The sequence below is a fragment of the Eptatretus burgeri genome, chromosome 4, assembly GCF_056783735.1.
Source record: "Eptatretus burgeri isolate ZD-2024b chromosome 4, Ebu_testis_v1, whole genome shotgun sequence".
NCBI classification, from domain to species: Eukaryota; Metazoa; Chordata; class Myxini; order Myxiniformes; family Myxinidae; genus Eptatretus; species Eptatretus burgeri.
In genome coordinates this window covers 37,383,249-37,406,859 of record NC_140964.1, presented here as the reverse complement: position 1 = coordinate 37,406,859, position 23,611 = coordinate 37,383,249, and the positions used below count along the sequence as shown (strand labels likewise).

Here is a 23,611-nt window from a genome sequence, read left to right as displayed (position 1 = left end):
AAGGGACCACCCTCCACTATGAGGGGGGGGGGGCAGACGGGCCTGGGGCCGAGACCGCGTCGAGCCTACCCGTCTGGAGATGAGCCGCAAAATGGCGCTGGCGCCCCGACTCCGCGGGCCTCGCGGACAGTGTCTGGTAGGGGGTGGGAACGGGGCCCCCTTCTCGCACTATCTCAGCGCGGGGAGAAACAGGAGGGGGTTGTTGATGCTCGGGGGAAGGAGGATATCTCCCTGGCTCGGGTCCCGCGACGAGCGTCTCCACCACGACCTCGGTCGCGTTGCCGGCCTCTCCTCTCCGCAGCTCCCCGACTCTGACACGAGCACCCCCTCGACTGCCTTCGCCGCCGCCACCTCTCCAACTCTCCACAGCTCCGTCCAACTGCCTTCTCCGACTCCTCTCTTGACTGGCTCTTCCCAACTCAACTCCGAACTGACTCCTACTACCCCTTTTCGGCGAGCGAACGCGGCCCTTTATAGCCCCCCGTGGCTTCGCTCTTTCACCTTCGACCCTTTACCTCTGGCTGGCTCCCCATTGGACAGAAGAAAAGTGGGCGTGAATGCTTTTTGATCCATGAATCTGCATATAGTGATATTACTCCGACGCACCTGGAGGCGGGGCCAAATCGCCCCATGCTCGCTGATAGGACGGAACAGAAGTGGGCGTGAGTCGTTTTTGATCCGATTTCTTCGGAAAGGCTGGTGTTTCTGCACGCGCTGCTCAGTGCGCGCCCTGCACGACTCCAGTATCGGTGCCCACAAGCGGCGCGGGAATGACGGTGATGCGATGGTTGCGAGGGCGAGTTGTGACGGTAAAGGTCGTGGCTGTTGTTGTGAAGCGGCGTTGCGGTTGGTGGTTGTTGTGTGATGGCTGTTGAGACGTGGTTGGTGGTGGTTGTGATGGTAGTAATGGCGGCTGGTCCAAAATAAAGATAGTAAAAGAAAAACGGCTATCTAGAGGGGTCGCAGCCCGAATGAATGACATTTATTCCCACTAAACAACGGGTTTGGGCCTAACTACACATATACTTACAGAGATATCTCACCTAAGGGACCTGAATGGTGGTTTGCGAATTTCGTCAACCACAACACTACCCCCTCCCCTTTTTACAGACTCGTCCCGAGTCGTCAAATTTTCGTGTGCCATCATGTGTAGTTTTCCCCTAGTACATTTTACCTACGGATCCCTGAGTGCGACATTCATGGTATTCGTGTCCCCAAAATAAATAACCTGAGGGCTGAGTAACTACCTAAACAAACTCACTCACACGGTCGACTTAAATAAAATTGCCGGCGCAAGGACAGACATGCCGGGGGCGCACTCATATTTACAGTACATCTTAACCTTAACTTACAAATTTTACACTAAACCATGGCCCAGGATCACTGAACTCTGCAAAAAGAAAGCAGTTAGCAGGGAGCCAAGCTGCTCGCATGCAGTCTCTGACTCAAACAATGCAGGTGACAGGGAACGTGGCCGGCTGCTCACACGCAGTCCAAGGCCTTCCCTTTTGAACTGAACGCAGTGAACCACAACGGTGCATGGGCTGCACAAACGCAGTCTCCGTGCCAGCTCAAGTGGCACACGCAATGAGCACAACGAATGGATGGATGAATGGATGGACGCAAACACGGTGCACGGGCCGCCACTGCAGGCCCGTGTTGTAGCTGCCAACAGGGCAGTTCTTGCAGCTTGCAAACTGTTGCTTTCTGATCCTGGCGCACATGGCAATGAACAGGGGGGCAAGCAAAAATTGAACGGGGCTGGTGAACAGGGGCAGTGGGCATGGCATGGCAAAGGCAGCAGGCAAACACAGCCCGCAGAAGAAGGCCGCTGCAGGCAAACACAGCCGGCAGACGAACTGGCCGGCACAGGCCTTGCAGAAAACAGCTGCAGACGATCCGGCCGGCGCAGGCCTTGCAGCACAGCAGCTGCAGACGATCCAGCCGGCACAGGCCTTGCAGCAAAACAACAGCTGCCGATGAAGTGGGCCGGCCTTTGCCTTGCAGCAACGCAGCCAGCAGATGAAGCTGGCCAGCCTTTGCCGTTCAGTGGAGGTTGGTGGAGGGAGTGCGGTGGTGCTGGCCACTCGGAAGGCGAGCTCGGACCTACTCTACGGTCTCCCTCCCAACCTATCGCCTTTGCCTGTCACTGTCTATACCCACTCCCTTAATTTGTCAAACCCCAATTTAGCCCCAACTTATTTTTTTATTTTTACTTCCCCACTATAAATCGTCCCCTAACCCCCTTTACTGTCCTTGTTCGGCTAACCTATCCTGTCACCTAGCCTACTCCCAACCCCTACGTTCCCTTCCCGGAGGGGAACAAGGTAGAGCTGGCATCCTGTGTCGAGGCCCAACGAAGCCTCAGGATGGCCTCCCCAGAGTTCAGCGATCGATAACACAAAGTGGGTCCAGCGGCCCACAACGAGAGCGAGGGGATGGATGGTGTGGAGGGGTACACTTCCTATCTACCCTAACCATTTAACTGTTAAACTACCCCGGGGCTTTCAACAAGCGCCTCTCGCTTAAACTATTGGTTCTATAAACCCAGATTCCCGTCGCCTGTGTTGGTGTCCTCACAATTTCGGGCCTCGCCCCCCAATTTTCTTCCCGTGCCCTCACATGGTCTCATGGCTGGGACACGTGGCTCCCTTTGGCAGGCACGACCCTCTGCCGATTCTCCCGCTATGGCACCCCCGGGCACTACACTGCCTCCGAGCCTACCAGCTCCCTAAACACCGGGGAGTGCCCCCCATGGCACCTCCCCTGAAACACACACGTGGCAGGCTGGCTTCCCAGGCCCCTTTCTGAGGGTCACCCGTGCCCACAACACTGCCCACGCGGCTAATGGCGCCCCCGCACCCAGCAGGCGCACCCGTGCCCACTACGCTATCCCGGCCCCCCATGGGCCCTTGGCCTACTACGGCCGACGAGCCTGGTGCCCGGGGTACCCACTCAGCGATACTCACCTTTCGCAGCCACGCTCCCAGCCCGTCAACAGGGCTCCTGCACCCCTCCAAACGGGTTTCGAGCCTACACTCCCCACCAACAACAAAACGACTTCCATTTTTCAATTTAACTAACCCCCTAACTCACTCTACACTGACCCCGGGGTCCCTTGGGCGGGAGTCACTCCTCCCCCTAATCACTCATCGCACCATGCATTCCCCATTCGCTCCATTCACACAGACCCGCTGGCCTCACTCACTCACGCAGCACATGCTTCCACTTCACTCACCAACAACTCTTCAACACACTCACCGCTGAACTCTGCCATCCTTCTAACTACATCCCCTAACTAACTCGTGCTCCCACGTCGTCCCTTATACTAGAGCACGTTCCATTTAACACTATGTAGCTAAGCTACGTCCCGCTACACATCCAAAGTCTGTCTCTCTCTCCAAAATAATCCCATACTCCATTTTCCCAACCTAAATCTGACTCGCAATCCCTCTAACTAATCCATTCCACGGGCTCCATGAGGACTTACCCCTGCCCCTTGAAGTCGGTCTAGCTGAGCTAACCCTTCCCCCTAACTAGTTTCCATCCTGTGCCCAGGTAAGGGGGTCTTCCACCCCTTGCCCAGGAATCCTGTGCACCCCAAAGTGAGACTTGCTTTTTCTTTCTTTTCACATGCGCAGCACCAGCGAGGCAACTCACAGCTCGCGCACTTTGCACCTGCCCGTGACGTCATGCAGCTGCACGTGTACCTCGTCCCTCCTTGGACGGTACCATCCGGCAGGGATACCCCTCCTGCCGGATTCCAACCCCGCGTGCAGCCATGACGTCATCGTGCGCATAAAAAAAACACAAGCCCCACGTCTCGAGGGGTTCCCCACGCGAACACATGTGCTTTGCCCGTTGGAGCTTAACACACACGCCCGCGTGGAGAACCCATCTGGTCCAAATCCGTAATCCTGCCTAAACTTTGTCCGTCCGCGGGATCGGCAAATCCACCGCGTGCGTTTCCGGACCAGGACTTCACTCTCGCAAGCGAGCACGTGGGGGCCTCGTGCGTTGCACAGCACGGACCTCATGCTCGCTGCTGGGTGAACCCGGCACGGTCCCCGAAACAGCTACAGCCGCTACCCGGCTTTCTTTCCTCTCATGTCGCCGTCGTCGCCATTCGACCCACGCACACCTGCGTGTTATGACGCTCACACTCCACACCATTAAACTCACCCCGGGAGACACGGCTGCATGTTCACACATGCCCACCGACATCTCCCTTACATACCGCTCTCTCACACACACGGTCTCCCTTGCACTCGGCCGTTCACTCACGCATGCATTCTCCCTCGCACACGTGGCTCCACTCACTCGCGGCCTTCCACTCACTCGTGCCATTTCCCTCACACAAACCATACCACTCACACACGCGGGGGCACTCGCCCGCGGTGCCTCATCCACACACGCGGGGGCACTCATCCGCGGTGCCTCACTCATACTGGCCGTTTCACTCACACACACGGCCTCTTCCACTTGCGGTGCCCCTTTTACACATGGCGTGCTGGGAAGCACGGACTCCGGCACAATCGCCACCACACCACTCACACACGGGGTCGCTTCCACACACGGGGACGCACTCACACCTTGCACCACACACACAGGGACAACCACACTGGGGATTTGTGTCCCCACAAGGGTCTCCGGGGCCTCTATACCCCCCAAGCTCTCCGTGCACCCGTTCGCAGCACTCCTCCTCTCAACCTCGCAAAGCACGACCGAACTCACCTGGTCGTGACTCGCCTCAAGGGGGCATACTCCCTCCCCTCGTTCCTGGAGGAGGCCATCCAACTGCTCGCACCGGGTCTCTACCCAGTCCGCGAGCTCACCCCCATTATCCTCCACTACCTCCGTGTGTGTGTGTGCGTCTCTATCCCCGTCTTCATCGTGTAGTCTTCCCTCTATCGTTCCCATCTCCCGTGTCTCTGCCAACTCAGTCACCTCTTCACCCTTTACCTCCCTTGTCTCAACTATTATTTCCGTCTCTTCCCTTGTTATCTCCCTCATGCACGTCTCCGTCACCCCAATTAGTTTGTCCCTCTCGGTTACCGTCACTTTTTCCGTCACGACCCTCGCCCAACACGTCCCCCGAATTATTTTTTCACCCGCCTCCACCGCGGGCCCGACAGCCGTTGCACTCCCTCCCAGCTCCTTCGCTCCCACACGTGGCGTCGCCATTTTGAGCTCCCCGGTTAATGCCTTCATGCCCGCCTGCAGGCTTCGGCCCATGTTCCGCGTCTCACCCCGCAGCTCTTTCATTTCTTCCTTCATATTTGTTTCCATCTTTTCGTTCATGCTTTTTATTTCGTTCATTTGTTGTGTATTCGCATCCATTTTGTTTTCCATCTGTTGGGCATTCGTATCCATTTTTTCGTTCATGCCTCTCATTCCGTTTTTCAACTGTCGTGCAGCTGTTTGTATTCCTGTCAACATGGCGAATAGCTGGGCCATGTCGGATGCACTCAGCTGAGCCGTTTCGGCAAGGATCGGGGGGTTTTGGCGGAGAGGGGGAGGGGAGGTGTCATACACCGCGGCCGCTGCCGCACCTATTAAGGGCTCTGGGTTCAGTTGGGCGAGTTCGTGTTCCTGCACAACCAACATTTCCTGCACGGGGATTTCATCCTGGACCATGGATCCTACATTACTACACATATACATTTCTAATACCCCCGGCTCCCGCTCGCCTTGAGACGCCATCTTATTTCTCGTAAAGGGTTAAATTAAATCGCTCGTAATTTGGAGGGAATCGGGGTCGCTTCTCTCACCCCTGGACCGATTCCCGTGAATTTAGCTGGAGACAGGAGAGCCCGTTTTCCCGTTCTCCGATACCAGTGCCGCGAGGAGGGCGATGAGTTTATATCGCACGACCTGACACCAGTGTGCAGATTCGCGCCCGCCGGCGTGCGAACGGCCACGTAACTCGAATCGCGGCACGTCGCCCACCGGACGGACAATCCCGTCGTGACCCTCTCGGACTAATGCCGGGAACTAGTCACGGGTGGGCCTTTCGGCCTCACCACGATCGTGCCAACCGGCCCCCCGCGTGGGATAGGGTTGCTCGCCAAATTCGACCTACCTAAGTACCCACACGGAGGGTAGACCGGGCGATCGCACCTCGCCGCAGGTCGACTTCGGACACGGGCCACTTTAAGCGACCCGTTCCGTACTATCGGGATAACCGAGCGGTGTTATCGTCAACCTGGATGGTTCGATTAATTATCGGGCGTTTTAGCCCACGACCAACCCTTTACGTGAAGTAAGATGGAGATTCAATAAAGGAAAAGACGAAGCGAAACGGGAAAACAGTTCAACATAAAGCACATTTATTTCGCGATGAACGGAAAGCACACATATACAATTACACCAAAAGCAAATGTAAAAGAAGAAGAAACAGACAATAATACACAAAAAGCAAATGTAAAAGCAAAACACAATGCAGAGCTAACCGACTACCGAGCACACGGCAACACTTATACAGTTTTACTTCACAGACGGCGCCGACAACACATTTACTCAAAGCAAAAGAAAAAGGGACCACCCTCCACTATGAGGGGGGGGGCAGACGGGCCTGGGGCCGAGACCGCGTCGAGCCTACCCGTCTGGTGATGAGCCGCAAAATGGCGCTGGCGCCCCGACTCCGCGGGCCTCGCGGACAGTGTCTGGTAGGGGGTGGGAACGGGGCCCCCTTCTCGCACTATCTTAGCGCGGGGGGAAACAGGAGGGGGTTGTTGATGCTCGGGGGAAGGAGGATATCTCCCTGGCACGGGTCCCGCGACGAGCGTCTCCACCACGACCTCGGTCGCGTTGCCGGCCTCTCCTCTCCGCAGCTCCCCGACTCTGACACGAGCACCCCCTCGACTGCCTTCGCCGCCGCCACCTCTCAAACTCTCCACAGCTCCATCCAACTGCCTTCTCCGACTCCTCTCTTGACTGGCTCTTCCCAACTCAACTCCGAACTGACTCCTACTACCCCTTTTCAGCGAGCGAACGCGGCCCTTTATAGCCCCCCGTGGCTTCGCTCTTTCACCTTCGACCCTTTACCTCTGGCTGGCTCCCCATTGGACAGAAGAAAAGTGGGCGTGAATGCTTTTTGATCCATGAATCTGCATATAGCGATATTACTCCGACGCACCTGGAGGCGGGGCCAAATCGCCCCATGCTCGCTGATAGGACGGAACAGAAGTGGGCGTGAGTCGTTTTTGATCCGATTTCTTCGGAAAGGCTGGTGTTTCTGCACGCGCTGCTCGGTAGGCACCCTGCACGAGTCCAGTATCGGTGCCCACAAGCGGCGCGGGAATGACGGTGATGCGATGGTTGCGAGGGCGAGTTGTGACGGTAAAGGTCGTGGCTGTTGTTGTGAAGCGGCGTTGCGGTTGGTGGTTGTTGTGTGATGGCTGTTGAGACGTGGTTGGTGGTGGTTGTGATGGTAGTAATGGCGGCTGGTCCAAAATAAAGATAGTAAAAGAAAAACGGCTATCGAGAGGGGTCGCAGCCCGAATGAATGACATTTATTCCCTCTAAACAACGGGTTTGGGCCTAACTACACATATACTTTCAGAGATATCTCACCTAAGGGACCTGAATGGTGGTTTGCGAATTTCGTCAACCACAACAATATATATATATATATATATATATATATATATATATATATATATATATATATATATATATATATATATATATATATATATGTATGTGTGTATATATGTATATATATATATATATATATATATATATATGTATGTGTGTATATATGTATATATATATATATATGTATATATGTATATATATATATATATATGTATGTGTGTATATATGTATATATATATATATATATATATATATATATATATATATATATATATATATATATATATATATAGATATATATATATATATATATATATATATATATATATATATATATATATATATATATATATATATATATATATATGTGTGAACGTCTTTGTAGTTGTTGAGGTACTCTGGGAAGGATTTGAAACAGCACAGTGCTTACCTTGTGTAGGTCTTCTTGAGTTGCTTTATGCAGAGTCTTCGGCTGGAGGAGTGTGAGGAGGTCAATTGTTTATATAATCCTCCCCACCTGGGTTTCATAGATTAGGTGAGAGCTGATTGGCTATTCCCTCCATTCACCAGTGAGAGATGTGGGTGGGTCTTTTGTATATATATATATATATATATATATATATATATATATATATATATATATATATATATATATATTCATGTTATAGAACAGTAAAATGGTTTATTGAAAGTCAATATTTGAAAGAAAAAAAATTCAGAAACATTTTGGTCACTGCAAACAACCCAGCATTAACTTCAGTCATACACACACTTATTCACCAAAAAACAGTTATGATTTTGTTTTTTGTTCCCACTGATCAGACGCGTTTTTTTTTTCTTTCAAATGTCAAAATCCAATTCTGATTGAGTTATGAATAATAAACCGCTGTAAAGGCCTCACCTAGTGCTAAACGCAACGCCGTAATGTCGTTTCAGAGAACACCATCTTACTCGATCTGTAATCCCAACGCCTAGCATCTAGCATTCAGCCCGTCGCTCTCAGACATGTGATATATGTGGTTACGGTGTTCAACTGCCATCAGCAAAGTGATGGGATGGGCTGAGCCCTGGACACGAGAATGACATGCACATCCGTAGAGGCCTAACCTCGTGCGAGATGTAACGCCGTAATACCATCACAGCGAAAAGAGCATGTCAAACAAAGGGATGGATTGACAGAGAAATCTGGCTACATATATTATAACAAGACAAATCAAATTCAGAATCGTGGCTGTGATAATAATAATAATAGTGGTCAAAATATATTTGAAGGCATGAGTTATTATCGTGATGTTACTCATTTTGCAAAGATGAATATAAAGCATATTAGCTGATTTCAACCAAGACTGGTCCACCCATTCCAAGTTATGTGACTGTAAAACAGATAGTATGAAGATTAATCGAAGACATGAATGTTCCATACTCTGGCAAACCTTAGAAACCCCAACTTTCAAGTGATTTCAAGGGCAATTCCTGACTCACCACCAGTCTCAAAGCCAAGTTCATTTTGGTGCAGAGGGATCGGTATGCCCTGAGAACACAACAAACAATCAATGTGTGAATGAATAATTTATCCATTCATTAACTGATGTAGGCCAATGGAGCGTGTAAAAATGCTTTGGAGAAAGGGATGTGATCAGGTTGTAATAGCACGCAAATGCCACTCCAGGAAAATATTGAACTTCATAGATAGTAGGTGGAAGTGTAAAAGAGATGAGACATAGGTTTTCAATTCATTACATTAAAATTATTAATATTTCATATGCAGCCTATGGCTGCTGGTTGCATCATTTCTGGGAGCACTAATGCAGTGCACCCTGTTTCCAGTAAGCTGGTACTCATTGTTCTGACCTCGGAAGGATAACAGGCTAAGTCAACCCACCTAGAGTTATTGAACAGAACGATAGGGGCTCAAATTCAAGACTAGGATCTTAAGCCAGCCACCTTAACCGTTAAGCCAACATTAGGCTTATTACATTACAATAATGATCAAGGAAAATGGCAAGGATAGTGGAAAGAAGGAAGTAGGAAGAATGGGGAGGAAAGTGAAAAGTAAGATTTAGGTATGTACTAACAGTGCCTACTGTTGCTTCACTAATGGGTTTAATCATAAGACAGCATGTTGCACTTCACAAACATATTGCATGCCTATCTGTGAGTCGATGTAAAATGAAATGAAAACACGTGAAAAAAAAAAATAAAAGAGGATCTTTTATAACACGTTGTTGTTCTTAGTGTGGTTGTTGTTTATGAGCTCATTCAATTTACTTTTATATATTTTTCTCTTGCTTTGAGAAGTATTACTATCAACAATTTGGTGTGCTCCTTCCGTATCCGTCCTGCTTTATTCTAACGTGTTCTTGCTGTCGTAGAATAATGAAAATGGCACCGTATACATACATGATAGTCGATGGAATGTCGACTGATGATTTACCCAAAACCACGAATATAATACGTGAACAGTTGTGCTCCAATAGCAGACCCTTGAGGTGCGCCACATTTTAGGAGTTGGTCACCCAAGAAAGCATTAGCAATATGAACCGTGCTCGATCTATTATTGAGGTATGACTGGAACCAAGAAAGGACTTTATCACAGAGATGAAAGTCTTCAGAAAGTGCATGTGTAAGTGGAGGACAGATCAAGCATCAGCAGGAATACTGTATGCTGATTATCTATGGCACAATGCAAGTCGTTCTGAAGAGAAATTAGGCCAGTCGCAGTGCTATGTGCTCCTCTATATGTGGACTGCTGAGGATGGAGGTCATTTTGAATGACAAAATCAGATTCCTGTTCTGATGAATCCTTTTCATATAGTTTGACCAGAAATGGCAAATTTGAGAGTGCTATATTTCCTGAATCCTTCTTTGTCCAAAAAAGGCTTCTTCAAAACTGGAGTAATGACAGAGTGTCTCAGAGTTCCAGGAAAAACACAAGCAAAGACAAATTTACAATTTGTGACAGTACAGAGGTCACAACAGGGATTTGTCTCTCAATGAGCAAGTTGGCATTGGGTCAGAAACATGGGTCTTTGATTGACATTTCCTAATTGTTCTCCTCAATTCAAACTGATTTGCAGAAATAAAGCAAGTGAAACTCCAACAATAGCGTGAACAAAATCCACTAGAATGGGATATTAAACTTGAACTTGATTGGGTGATTTGAGTACTTTACAAATTTTCCAAGACCTTATCCACATTACTGACAAAAGTAATGTGAAAAGTCATTAGCTAGATCAAATATATCACTACATTCAGGATAACTTTACTTCCAAAAATAAGCAATTCATTTACAGTCTTGTACATGACTTTGGTATTTGAATTGGAGAGTTTTCCATTGTAATAATCCCCCTTGGCAGCCAAAAACAGCCTCGCAAATATTCCGTTGGGATTCAGTATACTTCCTGCGATCAGCATCCAATTTACTCTTACACCATCATCATTCAGAGCATCGTTGACCTTCCTTTACATTGTCATCACACTAGTTAGGTTTAAGATGTACAAAGTGCTTCCTAGTTGTCACAGGAGCATGCACATCCAGAACTTCACAGCAGGATTCATTGTATTGCTGGGACATGATAATTTGCATCATCATCATCATCATCATCATCATCATCATCAGAGCTTTCCAGTATGAATCCCATCTTAGTCGCTCGATCAATGGAGAACTTGGCATGATCAATTGATTTTCACCTTCACAGAACAAACATATTTTGCAAGTGCTGGTCTCACTAAGTCCAACACAGTGAACCATGTAGTGATCAGAGTTGGATTTGATTAAAATTACTTGATTTTAAGAGAGTCAACATCCTTAGCTACAGTATCACAAGAACAAGGGTATGCCTTAAGCGATGTGCAATGCCCGTGTTGAACCCGTGTTGCTACACGACCCAGGTTTATAAACATCTCAACCATTCAGATCACAAATGTTCGCAAACACAAAATATGTCAGTTTTACCTCTGTCTTATTATTTGCCTTTATTATGGCAGTAGGAGACAACCGCTCTTGCACAAGGATTCTTGCAGCCTGGAAGGTAAAACAACAGAAGGTCCATGTATAGCTCAGCATGACAACTATTTAAAGCTATTTATGCAATGACAATTTCCAAGTAAAGTGAGGTTATAAGTTACAGAAACCATACCCGATGAGCTCGATGATAGCATTTCAACCACACTTGATGAACATGCATTTTGTTTAAGGAAACAAATAGGTATCAAATAAATGATCAAACCATTCACGTTAAATTTGGTATATGTAGCACAGCTGACAAAACTACAACACATTTTTATCACTCCGTCAACTGACATCCAGTGCAACTTCCACCTTTTGATTGTAGTTGCAGTGGTAGTACAGAGAGCAATTCACTCCAGTGTTAATTGGCCACTTGCATGTACACGTCCTACCAACATTGGGGTATGCTGCATTTTGCTCATCTTCTTTCTTACTGTTATTTAAGTTCTTGTGATTATTCTTCACAATTTGATTTGCAAAAGACGCCGAGACACATTGTTCAATATTCTGCAGGAACAGCGACTTAGCAGGACATACCAGGCACGCATGGATGTGAAAGAGTAGCGGTGAAGGTTTCTTTGTAGGAAACCAGCACACATCACAATTCCAACATCATCTTATTTAACACTAGGATATTGAAGAACCTGTATGTAGAAGTGTCATCCTGGTGTTTCACATGCAGGGCGACACATCAATGTGTGAGCTGTCCCTCGAATGGTTGTTAAACTGAGCGTCCTGTACGCTTGCATTAGTTGGTGAATGTTAAATATCCCACTGTGTCCTCCGTGAAGAGTAGGTGAGCTATTGCTGGCACCCTGAACAAATTCCAAAAATTCCTGTCCTAACGTACAAGGGGCGCTGTATCAGCAGCACAGCTACTATGCCCCAGCACATAATGCTACCCAAAGCCACGTGCTGCAATTTAAACAAGAACCTGTGTATGCTTCTTTTTTCACTTCCTTTTCTGGTGGCAAGTACAATTAAAAGTACAATTTAATGTGAATGCATCAATGATATGGCTCCGACCATGTGAGATGTCAACCCACTGTTACATTTCATATCAATTAAAGAAAAATAAAAGGTTCCTTGAGAGTGAGCGAGAGAGAAAGGAACCCATCCCCCACAAATCCCCTTCAACCTCAATTCGACTTTCGACCTCTTCCTGAAAGTCCCTGTCATGTAAGGACCTGAAAGTTCCTGTAGTGTCCATCTTGTTTACCCTGTGTACCCCACCCCATCCCTCTCCCTTACACAGATCTCATCATGTCTGTTCCACAGATCTGTTCCACACTTTTTTTCCTTCCCTCTCCCATCCCTCATCTCCTGCTCCCCTTGTTGTACGTTCTGTGTGTTAGCTCTCGTAAGAGCCTCCACAGTGTATACAAATAATAATAATAATAATAATAATAATAATAAAATAGCGTGAACAAACTTTGGTACATCACGGGTGATGAAGGTTGTGGTCAAGTTTCATCGAAATTGTATGTGTAGTTTCGGAGAAGAAAACAAATACATATTTTATACAGATTTGGGGGGGGGGGAAAGCACCCACCCCCCCCATACACCTCCTTAAACCCTGATTTTTTTTGTAATGCCGTGAACAATATTTGGTACATCACGGGTGATGAAGGTTGCTGTCAAATTTCATCGGAATTGCATGTGTAGTTTCTGAGAAGAAAGCACATACCTATTTTGGGGGGCAATCCCCATAGGGCCAGATTTTTTTTATGCCACGAACAAACTTCGGTACATCCAGGGTGATGAAGGTTGTGGTAAAGTTTCATCTAAATCGTATGTGTAGTTTCAGAGAAGTTGCAAGTATTTGTGGACGGACAGACGGACAGAAGCCACACCATCCCATGAGCTCCCCGTAACTACGTTCCAGGTGAGCTAAAAGCTCATACTTTCAGTGAAAGGTCACATGACCTTCGACCCTTGGAACCAAAAATCGAATCGGTTCATCTCTGCATCATAATACCCCTTTGTAGCAAGTTCAAATATCCTTTACATTTACCTTAAGCATCAACAGGTAATCGTCGTGCAGGGGTATTTGAAGTTGGTTTGCCAGAGCAGAGATGCCAGCTCGAACATCAGGGTTGTTAACTGCAACACACGAGTCAAAGACATTGGTGTTTTTGAAAGAGAAAACTATGAGGTTTAAAGTCCCCCAAAAATTGCATCAATGCCAAGACATGAGCAAAAAGCAAGCATTTCCTTTTTAGTGTTCTTACCATCAATACTCAAAAGAGGATCAGTAGATGCACCCATTATCGCAGAATTCTTGCTGCCGACTTCCACAGAAACTTCCTTGTACTTTTCAACTGTTTTAATGCAGAAAAAGCAACATTGTACTGACCTTTCAAACAAAGAAAGTCAGTGCTACACTGTCTACAGGGTGACTACAATGAGGGAGGGGGGGGGTGGGGGTGGAGAAAATGGAAAGGGGCGAAGTAGTGGAGAAACAATTCTCTCAATATTCATCTTTGTCTATGATGATCATAATTGCCCAAGCACACTTCAAACTGCAATGACACTCGATAGAGCGCATAGCTCCACCAGGCTGAACAGTTTATGTTTTGTATTCCACTGATAAGTCAGATCTGGATCCGGATCTTCAAAATCTAATTGGCTTGTTGTTGTCACCTATCCAACTTATCCACAAAGTATTGTCATTACTTGTCCACAACTTTATTAATTATCATGCGATATATCGTTTTTGGCCGCATATCTCAATGGTGAGGAATCACATTAAAAAAACATATAACAATTCTTATATCCAGATCCAGATTCGGTTCTTCACCAAAATCAAATCAATTCCTCCTCGTCACACATCCAACCTGCCCATCAAGCTTCGTCCGAATCCGTCCAAACTTTTTGAGAAATCGTGTTATATATTGTTACAGCCACGGGTTTTGGGTCTACTACAAGGTAGTATACTCGGTTCCCCTCGGACTTACTGGGCCTGAGCATCCGCAAACGCAAATTAGTCAACCACGTGGTCCAGTGTCCTCAATTTAATTGCCGTTATTAATAAATGGAGGTCACGTGGTCTCTTGTTCGGGCGACGTGACCTCGGCTATGATGTTAGCTCATCTTAATTACATCTTAACTGGGGCGGCAGAGCAACCACTAGTGCATACCAGACTTGGCCGAAAGCCAATTAATTGGGGAAGTATAACCTCCCAGACAAACTAAGGTGTGAACAGCGCTGGACCAATGGGGAAAAGACAAACACAGACAGATCGGAAATTAAGTTCAACAAAAGGGGATTTATTATTTACAGGACAATGTAAAATGCGAAGATAGGGTGTTATGCGGCATTTTAATGCACAAGCAAGCAATCATGAAAAAGGGGAAATGCAGTAAAAAAAAACCAATGTACACAAGGATAATGGTCACAAGCAATGAAGAGTGCAAGCGAGTACAGGAAAGAAAGCAGACAAGAAGCAGAACTTAACTCTATGCCTTACCGACTCGCTATACATAAAACAGGGGTACCCAATCAGACCAACTGCGGAAGGAGAAGAGAATAATAGAAAGAGGAGAGAAAGGATGGGGTTTATCGGCCTCTTTCCTCACCGGGCAGGGCAGTCATGCCTCCGCAACCCAAACACTAAAGGGGAGAGGTCAGAAGGAGGTATACTGATGGTGTCTGAAGGTACTTGATCATAGAAGTGCAGTGGGTCTTGTAGTGTGTGTGGTGAATCAGTGGTGGTGCTCTGAAAAGGAGTCAGTTGGTGGTAGCAAGGCCTCGTCGAGCTCTTGCGTTCAAGTCAAACGATACGTCATGAAAGCAAAGAAAAGAATGCGTGAGATAAATAGCCTACCATGTGAGAATCTAAAGAGTGCATGTTTGTATGGTTTGGCTTCAGCCATAATCACTGTGACCACTCAATCTGCCCAATGCTATGGCTCCCCAGCTCCGACCTGTCAACGTGAGCACCAACGTGCGTGGCCTGATCGTTCTCTCGCAAAGCACGACAGGACAGGACAGGACAGGACAAGAACCGGAGCACAAAACGATGTAAGACCAAAGCCAAGAACCACACCTCAGCCGTTGTCTGCAGTGTCTTTTATAGTCATTTAGCGAGGGTGGGGCCTAAAAGTGGATCAAAAAAGTCCATTAGCATGAATACGGCTGCCAATTGGCGCATTCCCGCTCTTCCAAGGGTTGGCTCCACCAAGGCAAGACCTCCTGCACAACTGAAGCTCATTCTGTCTCCCAAATGCGGCACGTGATGGGTCCTCCTCGATTACATGGGCTCGTGCTCCGGGACACGTTACAGGCTCGGGGCGAATGCTGGGAGCTGGGAATGCTCTTAATTGCTTGTGTGAGCAAATGGAGTGATTATTTAGCAACAGGACGCTAACAGCCAATTAGAGCCTGTTGTCCTGAAGTTTGGAGAGTCCAGAGAATGTAGGCACTGGCTATTGGTGTCTTGCATCACCTCCCCTGTGCTTTCAAGCTGCGGCAGCATCTGTGTGTGGGGGGGGGGAGGGGGATGAGGTGCTGATGATGGAGGAAGATGAGGTGCTGATGATGGAGGAAGGTGGGTCATTCGTATGTGGTGGAGGTGACGTGGTGAGCAGGTTGTGAAGTTTTTGGGTCTTGGGGTGATTAATGGTGTGTGTAATATCTTCATGCAGTGTAAATTAACATGTAAAATAAAAAACAAGCATAAATAAAAATGTGTACAATAAATGATAAGTGTTGTGAACTTATGTGTCCTCTGAAGGAAAATTATGAAAGAAAGGTTGAGTAAGGGGCAGTTTGGTTTTGACACGCAATTAAACCAGCTTTTGGCATGATGTGCACATTAGCCAGCGCCTGCATCACGAAGCTCGTCGGCGATTTAAAATTACCCCCGAGCAAATGGGGAGAAAAGGGGAAAACATAAGTAACATTTTACCAACGCATTAAATCACATTCAACCCACTACACAAGGGGACGGGACAACTCTGAACTTATACTCTAAAATAACTAAACTGAGGGACCTGTATGTTGTGTGCAATTGCCTTCAGGACCGATTCCAAGAACCGCAATGAGCTATAATTTTTAGCCCATCAGCCCAGGTTGTAACCTGCTACTCGGTAACCATGTAAACCGGTACTGTGCTATCCATGTTCGGGTCCGTCAGCGACTAAACCGGCAACCACACCCGGGAAACCGGGTGAGGAGGGTGTGTGTGGACACCCAGCAGGATTAAAAATAAGACCTGTCAAAGGGCGGAGGAGCTCATGGAAGAGCCAACGGCCATTTACACTCCCTCCTAGGGTTATAGGTTGGTGATTAGCAAGGGCATGCTCACCATAAAAATTTAGGCTCCATTAACTTCATCATGGCAGGATAACTTCAACATGGGCAGCAACCAGCCCGTAGGTTGCCGTGGGCGGTACCGGCCTACGTCAAAAAGAATGGTACAAACCCTCAAGCAAGATCGCGAAGGCCTATCCTTCTCTATGATGGTTCTCATGGACCTGATGTGCGTTCAAGCTTGAGGTTTGGGAGTTGGAACATTGGTTCAATGGTGGGAAGAAGTATGGAGGTAGCAATGGAACTGAGAAAGAGGAAAGTGGATGTGTGTTGTGTGGATGTGTGTTGTGTGCAAGAAACAAGATGGAACGGAGGCAGAGCAAGATTCGTTGGTGCGATGGGGGTCAGGTATAAGTTTTTGTAGTCAGGTGGTGATTTAGCTGCAGGAGTGGGAGTTTTGATAAAAGAGGAACTGGGTGGTAATGTTATTGATATAAAAATAATTAGTGACAGGATTCACGTGGTGGTAATGGTACATGGTAAGCAATTAATTTGTGTGATAAGTGGATAGGCACCACTTAAGTGGATAAATTATTATTAGAAATGTTCCCAGCTCGTTTTTATCTGTTCTTTCATTGATCCAGCATGGTCCGAATCCGAGCTTGGCCAGGACAATATTCGCAAAGATCCGTTCCTTTTAGCTGGTACGTCCTTGGCAGTGCTACTTGGCTGCATCTGATCCAGTGAAGTGATCTGGTTCAGACAAGGCATACCGAGGGTGTATTCCCCGGTAATTAAATCACGTGATTAATTAGGTAACCTGGTTAACCCATAGATGGGAGGACCCTAGGTCACGCTGTTGAGTTATTGGCGTTCACGGTCAGTTAGCGACCTGCCGCGTCACGGAATTATTCGTGTGCGATGGCCTACAATTCCGCGGAGTCTGGTGGGAACCCAAGATAGCTTCCCCCCGGTGGTCTTCTCACCCGACCCCCGGCCCGCAACAATATATTTGCTGGCAGGTGATGAGTAGGGATGAGGAAGTGATGGGAAGGACAACAAGGACTCTCCCTTCAATGGATGGAGGTCCTCAATGCCAGACAGGAAATCCGAGGCGTATCCCTGGACATATCACGTGCTTTTGACACAGTCTGGCACCCTGCACTACTCACCAAACTCTCTTCCCATGGTATACAAGGCCATCTCCACTCATGGCTCGCAGACTTCCTCTCCTGTCGCAGTCAACGTGTGGCCCTAAATGGAGTTCTTTTATCCCCTCTTCCTGTGCAGGCTGGAGTTCCTCAAGGTAGCGTTCTGGGCCCTGTTCTTTTTCTGGTTTTCATCAATGATCTCTCCGCCTCTGTGGAAAATCCTCTATTTCTCTTTTCCGACGACTCCACCCTCTGCCGTACCATCTGTCATCCCTCAGACCGGCAAGCAGCAGCTTCTTCGCTCACTGCAGATCTGGATAAAATCACAAACTGGTACAACACGTGGAACATGTCTTTCAATCCAGACAAATCTCACACTCTCACTATGTCTCTTCGAAAGGACCGTTTAGAAAACCCCCCCATCCACTTTCTCAACAATCCTCTGGAAGAAGTCTTTTCTTTCAAGCTTCTGGGTTTCACTATCTGCCATGACCTTTCCTGGGAAAGTCACATTTCCAACCTCGCCTCAAAAGCCAGTCGCCGACTGGGAATCCTCCGTCGTGCAAAGTCCTTCCTCGGCCCTCTTGAGCTCCTGACCACTTACAAAGCTTTTGTCCGTAGCCTGATGGAATACTGCTCTCCCCTCTGGGCTGGTGCTCCTGCCGCCCACCTTTCTCGGCTTCACGCTGTCGAAACCAGGGCATTTAAGATCATCGGCATTTTCCGCAATGAAGCTGAGTCTTTGGGCCTCTCACTCAATCACCGCAGGTTGGTCGGTGGTCTTTCTGTCTTCTACCGACTCCTCTCCAGCCTTGCCCCCCCTGCTCTCTCTGCGATTTGTCCCCACCACATTTCCACAGGGCGCTCAAGGTCCGCTAACAACCCCCTTCTGGTAAAACTACCAAAATCACGAATCACTGCTCATCTTCACTCTTTCATTCCTCTTTGTTCCCACCTTTGGAATAAACTTCCTCACTCTATTCTTTCCCATTCTTCCCTCCAGGCTTTCAAAGCAGCTGTTCACCACCACCTCTTATCTTCCCCCATCCAAATCCTCAATCTTTTCTACCCCCGATAATCCACCCAAGCCCACTTCCTTCAATTCCCCTGCTTTCCTTCCTGAAAGTCCCTGTAATGTCCATCTTCTCTTCGCCATGTTCCCCGTCCCATCCCCATCCCTCTCCCTTCCACAGTTCACCTAATGTGTCTGTTCCCCACTGTTTTGTCCCTTCCACTCCCGCCCCTCTTGTCTCATGCCCCCTTGCTGTGAGTTGTGTGTTAGCTCTCATACGAGCCTCGACAATGTATACAAAAAAATAAAAAATTAAACAGGCAGCCGAACAGGCTCAGGGCGAAGGCAGGCAAGCAAGATGATCTCCTCAGAGCTCTCTTCACAACCTTCTCATCTCAAAACCAGACTCTCCTAAGCACCAAAGTTCTTCTTCTCTGAACACTGTCTCCTCTGAGCTCGATACTCTCCACCACGTTTACCTCAGAACTCTTTTCATATTGTCGAACCTGCCCGATTCTTCTTACCCCTCCACTTTTCCTGGGCAACACTCCACCCTCTGGAGGCAATCTGAACTCCACCCCTTGGAAGATGACAAAATGTTCCTACCCTCACTCTTGCAGTCTCCCGGTACATGTTTACATAGGGGTTACACGTGCAATTCCTTAACCATAACCCCTAATTAATTATTACTATGCTCCATCCCCTGTATGGTACACATTGAAACAAGAAAATCCTTAAGCTGACATGTCCCTACTTAATACATTGGGATTGGCTCACTACTCATACACGGACCATGCTTCTCTATACACTCCTATCTGCTCTATGGTAAAATCAACCCACCCCCGAGGGTAGAAAAGAACATGGTTTTGGATTGGGGACGATCTGAGATGATGGTGAACAGCCATCTTGAAGAGCTCTAGGGAAGAATGAGATTGAAGAGGATGTGGAAGTTTATTCCACAGGCAGGAAAATTAAACAAACAAATGAGTGCAGGTAAACAGTGATCCTGGATTTAGATAGTTTCACCAGAAGGGGGTTGATGGCAGATTGTGTGAGCCTTGCAGAAACCTGGGGGAGAGAAGGGGACAAAGCACAGAAACAGCAGAGGGTGCAATACCAGAAAGGAGGTGGCAGAAGACAGAGAGACCACCGACCTGTTTGCGATGGTGAAGTGATAAGCCCATATACTTAGCTTCAGCACGGGAGATTCCAATGATCTTGAAGGCCTTGATTTCCACAGCATCAGTTGAGCAAGATCTAAGAAGGGGAGCCAGCCCATAGGGGAGAGCAGTACCCCATCAAGCTGCATCGCAGCCGGCAGCTGGCTTTGGAGGCCAATTTTGAAATGTGGTTTACTAAAGAAAGATCATGGTTAATGGTGAGACCCATGAGTTTGAATGACTGAACTTCCTCAAGAGAATTGTTAAGAAAGTAGATGGGAGGGTTTGCCAGACGACCCTTTCGGAGAGAGATAAAGAGAGTGTAAGATTTGTCAGGTTAAAAGACATATTCCAAATATTTGACCATCTTGTAATTTTTTTTTCAAGATCTAAAGAGAGGGAAAAATCTGCAGGCTACCAAACTGACGGATGAGGGATGTCATGGCAGAAGGTGAAGTAATCAGCAAATAGATAAAGCAGATTTTCCAGAATCAGGAAGACCATTAATGAAGATCAGGAAAAGGACTGTGCCCAGAAAACTTCCTTGGGACACACCAGCCTGGACAGGGAGATGAGATGAAAGGATCTAATGGAGAGCTATACGTTGGCTATGAGAGTAGAGGAAGTCAGAAAGCCATGTGTGGAGTTTGCCTTGGATGCCATAGTAGGCAAAGAGTTTGGAGAGCAAGGCAGGATGCCAGGTAATCAAAAGCATGAGATATGTCCAGAGGAACAAAGCACAGAAACAGCAGAGGGTGCAATACCAGAAAGGAGGTGGCAGAAGACAGAGAGACCACTGACCTGTGATCTCATGATGGCTCTGGCTCTGATCTGATGTCTGACATTGAGGGGGGCCTCCATCCATTGTTGGGAGATTAGAAGCAGCATGTCTAGGGTAGAGTGACCTGGTCTGAAACCAAATTGATCTGAGATGAGGTTGCTGGAGAAAAGGATGTTTTCATATCAACTGTGATGATGGATTCCATGACCTTGCTGATGATTGGAAGCAAGCTGAAAGATCTATTGTTAAAGGGATCAGTTTTTGCTCCTTTTTTAATGTATCTCAATGACGTTGGCAGATTCTCAAGCAGATGGAAGATGATACAGCACAAATGACAGGATAAAATAGCAGAGGGCGGATGTGCAAGAGCACCAGAGCAGGTTTTTGGGACACGCGAGCTGATGCTGTCCAGTCCAGCAGCGGAATCAGAGTCGAGGGTTGAAAGAACCTTCTCTGCCTTCTCAGGTTCAAAAGGGTTAGCATTTGGGTACCACAGGGGAGGATGGGGACCGAGAGTGAGGGGGTTGGGGACACAAGATTTGAAAGCAAACACAGAATTGAGCAGAGTTGGCTGCGGTGCCATCTGAAGAGAGGGAGTATACTCCAGAGACAGACTTAACAAGGCACCAGCAGGTTTCAGAGGTGGGAGACAAGTTTGAAAATTCATTCTTGAGGTGGGACAGATGTCTTCTGGCTCTGCTGAGAATGAACACACATTTGTTACAGACTTTGCGGAATGATCTGGGGTTGTCTTTGGTCAGATTTGCCTTCCAGGAAGAGAAGGCAAGTTGTTTCAGAACAAATACTCACCACAGAATTCAGTGTACTATTGGCAGGAAGAAGGGTCGGATAATTGAAGACGAGATGGGATGAATCTGTGCATGAGAGAGAGCAGGTTTCTGTGGAAGAATTCGCAGGCTGAGTTAACATCGGGGCAGTAGATATGAGTGTCCAGTCCTGTAGAGAGATGGCTGCTTACAGTCCCTGCAAATCTGCCTGAATGAAATGCCAGACTCACCAGCATTGAGGCAGCTCTCTGAAAATAGCCAGAGAGATGTTCACTTTCACAAGCATATGATCAAAGGACCCAATTGCAGTAGAGGAAGAGCAGAGCAGGAGACATTTTCAGGAAAGTTAGTATTCACCAAGTAGAGAAAGGAGGATTTGCCATTGGGAGACATCCAGGTTGGAAAGTTCACAGATTGAGTCAGTCTCAGGGAGTCACAGAAGTCCTTTGCTGAAGTGCTATGGCTGGTGAGAGAGGTACCAACACCCAGCCAAGTTGCATGGTGACAATTGAAATTGCCACATACAAGGAAGAGAGAGTTGGGATGAGTGGTTCAAGGTTTGTCCATGTTGGCTGAGAGAGATGTAGACAGAGGAGTCAATGTTGGGAGGACGGTAGAACACACATATGTACACGAGGTGGGAGCAGAGGGGAAGTCGCAGCCAGAGGTACTCCTGGGGTTTGGAGGTGCAAGGTCAGTACAAGAGCAGTGGAAAATTGAGTTGTTGATGTAAAGTGCAACTCTGCCACCAGCGCATGGTTCAGGCCAATCAAATCGGTGGAGGCAATAACTGGGGAGAGATACTACTAAAGAGTCAGGGGCATCCTGTAGGAAGAAAGATTCTGTTAACCAGATTGTGTCTGGTTTCTCGAAAGCAGCATGGATTGAGAAATCTGTCAGGTTTGAGCGGAGACCTCAGATGGTGGGGGTCCACACAGTTAGAGATAGGAAGAGTAGGCGTTGGATGAGAGGAGAGGAAGGCTTTGTGGGGGGGGGAGGTAATGTGGGAGAAGGTTTGAGTGTGGTGTGGGGGGAATGTTACAGAGGGTGCATTTAGGGGGTTGGTGAGGAGAAAGCATTGAGATGGGAGGGTAGAAGGGGGATGCAGAAAGAGGGGATATGAAGCTTTGAGGGAGTGGGGTGGATGCTTTTCCTGATTCCACATTCCCAACTTTGACAGAGATAAAGATCATGGGATGGGATATTTGAATGGTTGTTTAACACAAGGAGAAATGCTGCACTGTATGAGCGGTGGGAGGGTGGGTGAGGTTTGTGGATGAGGTGCAGAGTAGACAAAAACCTCAGAATAATAATCCTTTTGAAGACGAAGAGACATATCGTGATGGAGAAGAAGCACACATGTGGAATTTGTGAGAGATACAAGGGTTGAAATGTATTCTTAAAATTTATTCTTTTTCTTTAAAAAAAAACTAAGAAGCGCTAATATTTAATGTAGATTCAGTTTGTAAAAAAGAGGGTGGGGTCGGGGGGGGGACTGTAGAACCAGAAGCAGAAGGAAATTCAATCAATATGAGAATCATTATGGAGCTAAATATATCATGAAAAAAGAAAATATATATATATATATATATATATATATATATATATATATATATATATATATATATATATATATATATATATATATATTTATATATATATATATATATATATATATATAAATAAACGAGGAGAGGGAAATTACATAGGAAATAAAATATTTTCCTCAATGTATACGAAGTACAATCTCATGTTAAAACCATGTTGTTATAGCCTAGTGATAGTCAATGCCTTATGACAGTGGGATTACTGAATCAGTGATGCGTTCCCTATTCAGCTGTCGGGGTAGATTTAAAT

General features: G+C 47.2%; 2 protein-coding genes across 2 annotated transcripts in view; both read right to left on the bottom strand.

The window, feature by feature from the left end:
* SCG5 (secretogranin V) overlaps positions 1-5,457 on the bottom strand; it is a 20,026-nt gene extending 14,569 nt beyond the window's left edge. The window contains exon 1 of the mRNA XM_085876530.1: positions 5,388-5,457. Within this exon, the coding sequence (XP_085732656.1) occupies positions 5,388-5,457 (70 nt within the window). The remainder of the gene's footprint in view (positions 1-5,387) is intronic.
* Positions 5,458-8,976: 3,519 nt separating this feature from the next.
* The window catches only part of RTRAF (RNA transcription, translation and transport factor), a 17,207-nt gene continuing 2,572 nt past the window's right edge, over positions 8,977-23,611 (bottom strand). The window contains exons 4-7 of the mRNA XM_085877444.1: positions 13,840-13,929; positions 13,623-13,711; positions 11,555-11,623; positions 8,977-9,130 (exon numbers count right to left, since the gene is read on the bottom strand). Coding sequence (XP_085733570.1) covers positions 9,050-9,130; positions 11,555-11,623; positions 13,623-13,711; positions 13,840-13,929 — 329 coding nt within the window. The 3' untranslated portion in view covers positions 8,977-9,049. The remainder of the gene's footprint in view (positions 9,131-11,554; positions 11,624-13,622; positions 13,712-13,839; positions 13,930-23,611) is intronic.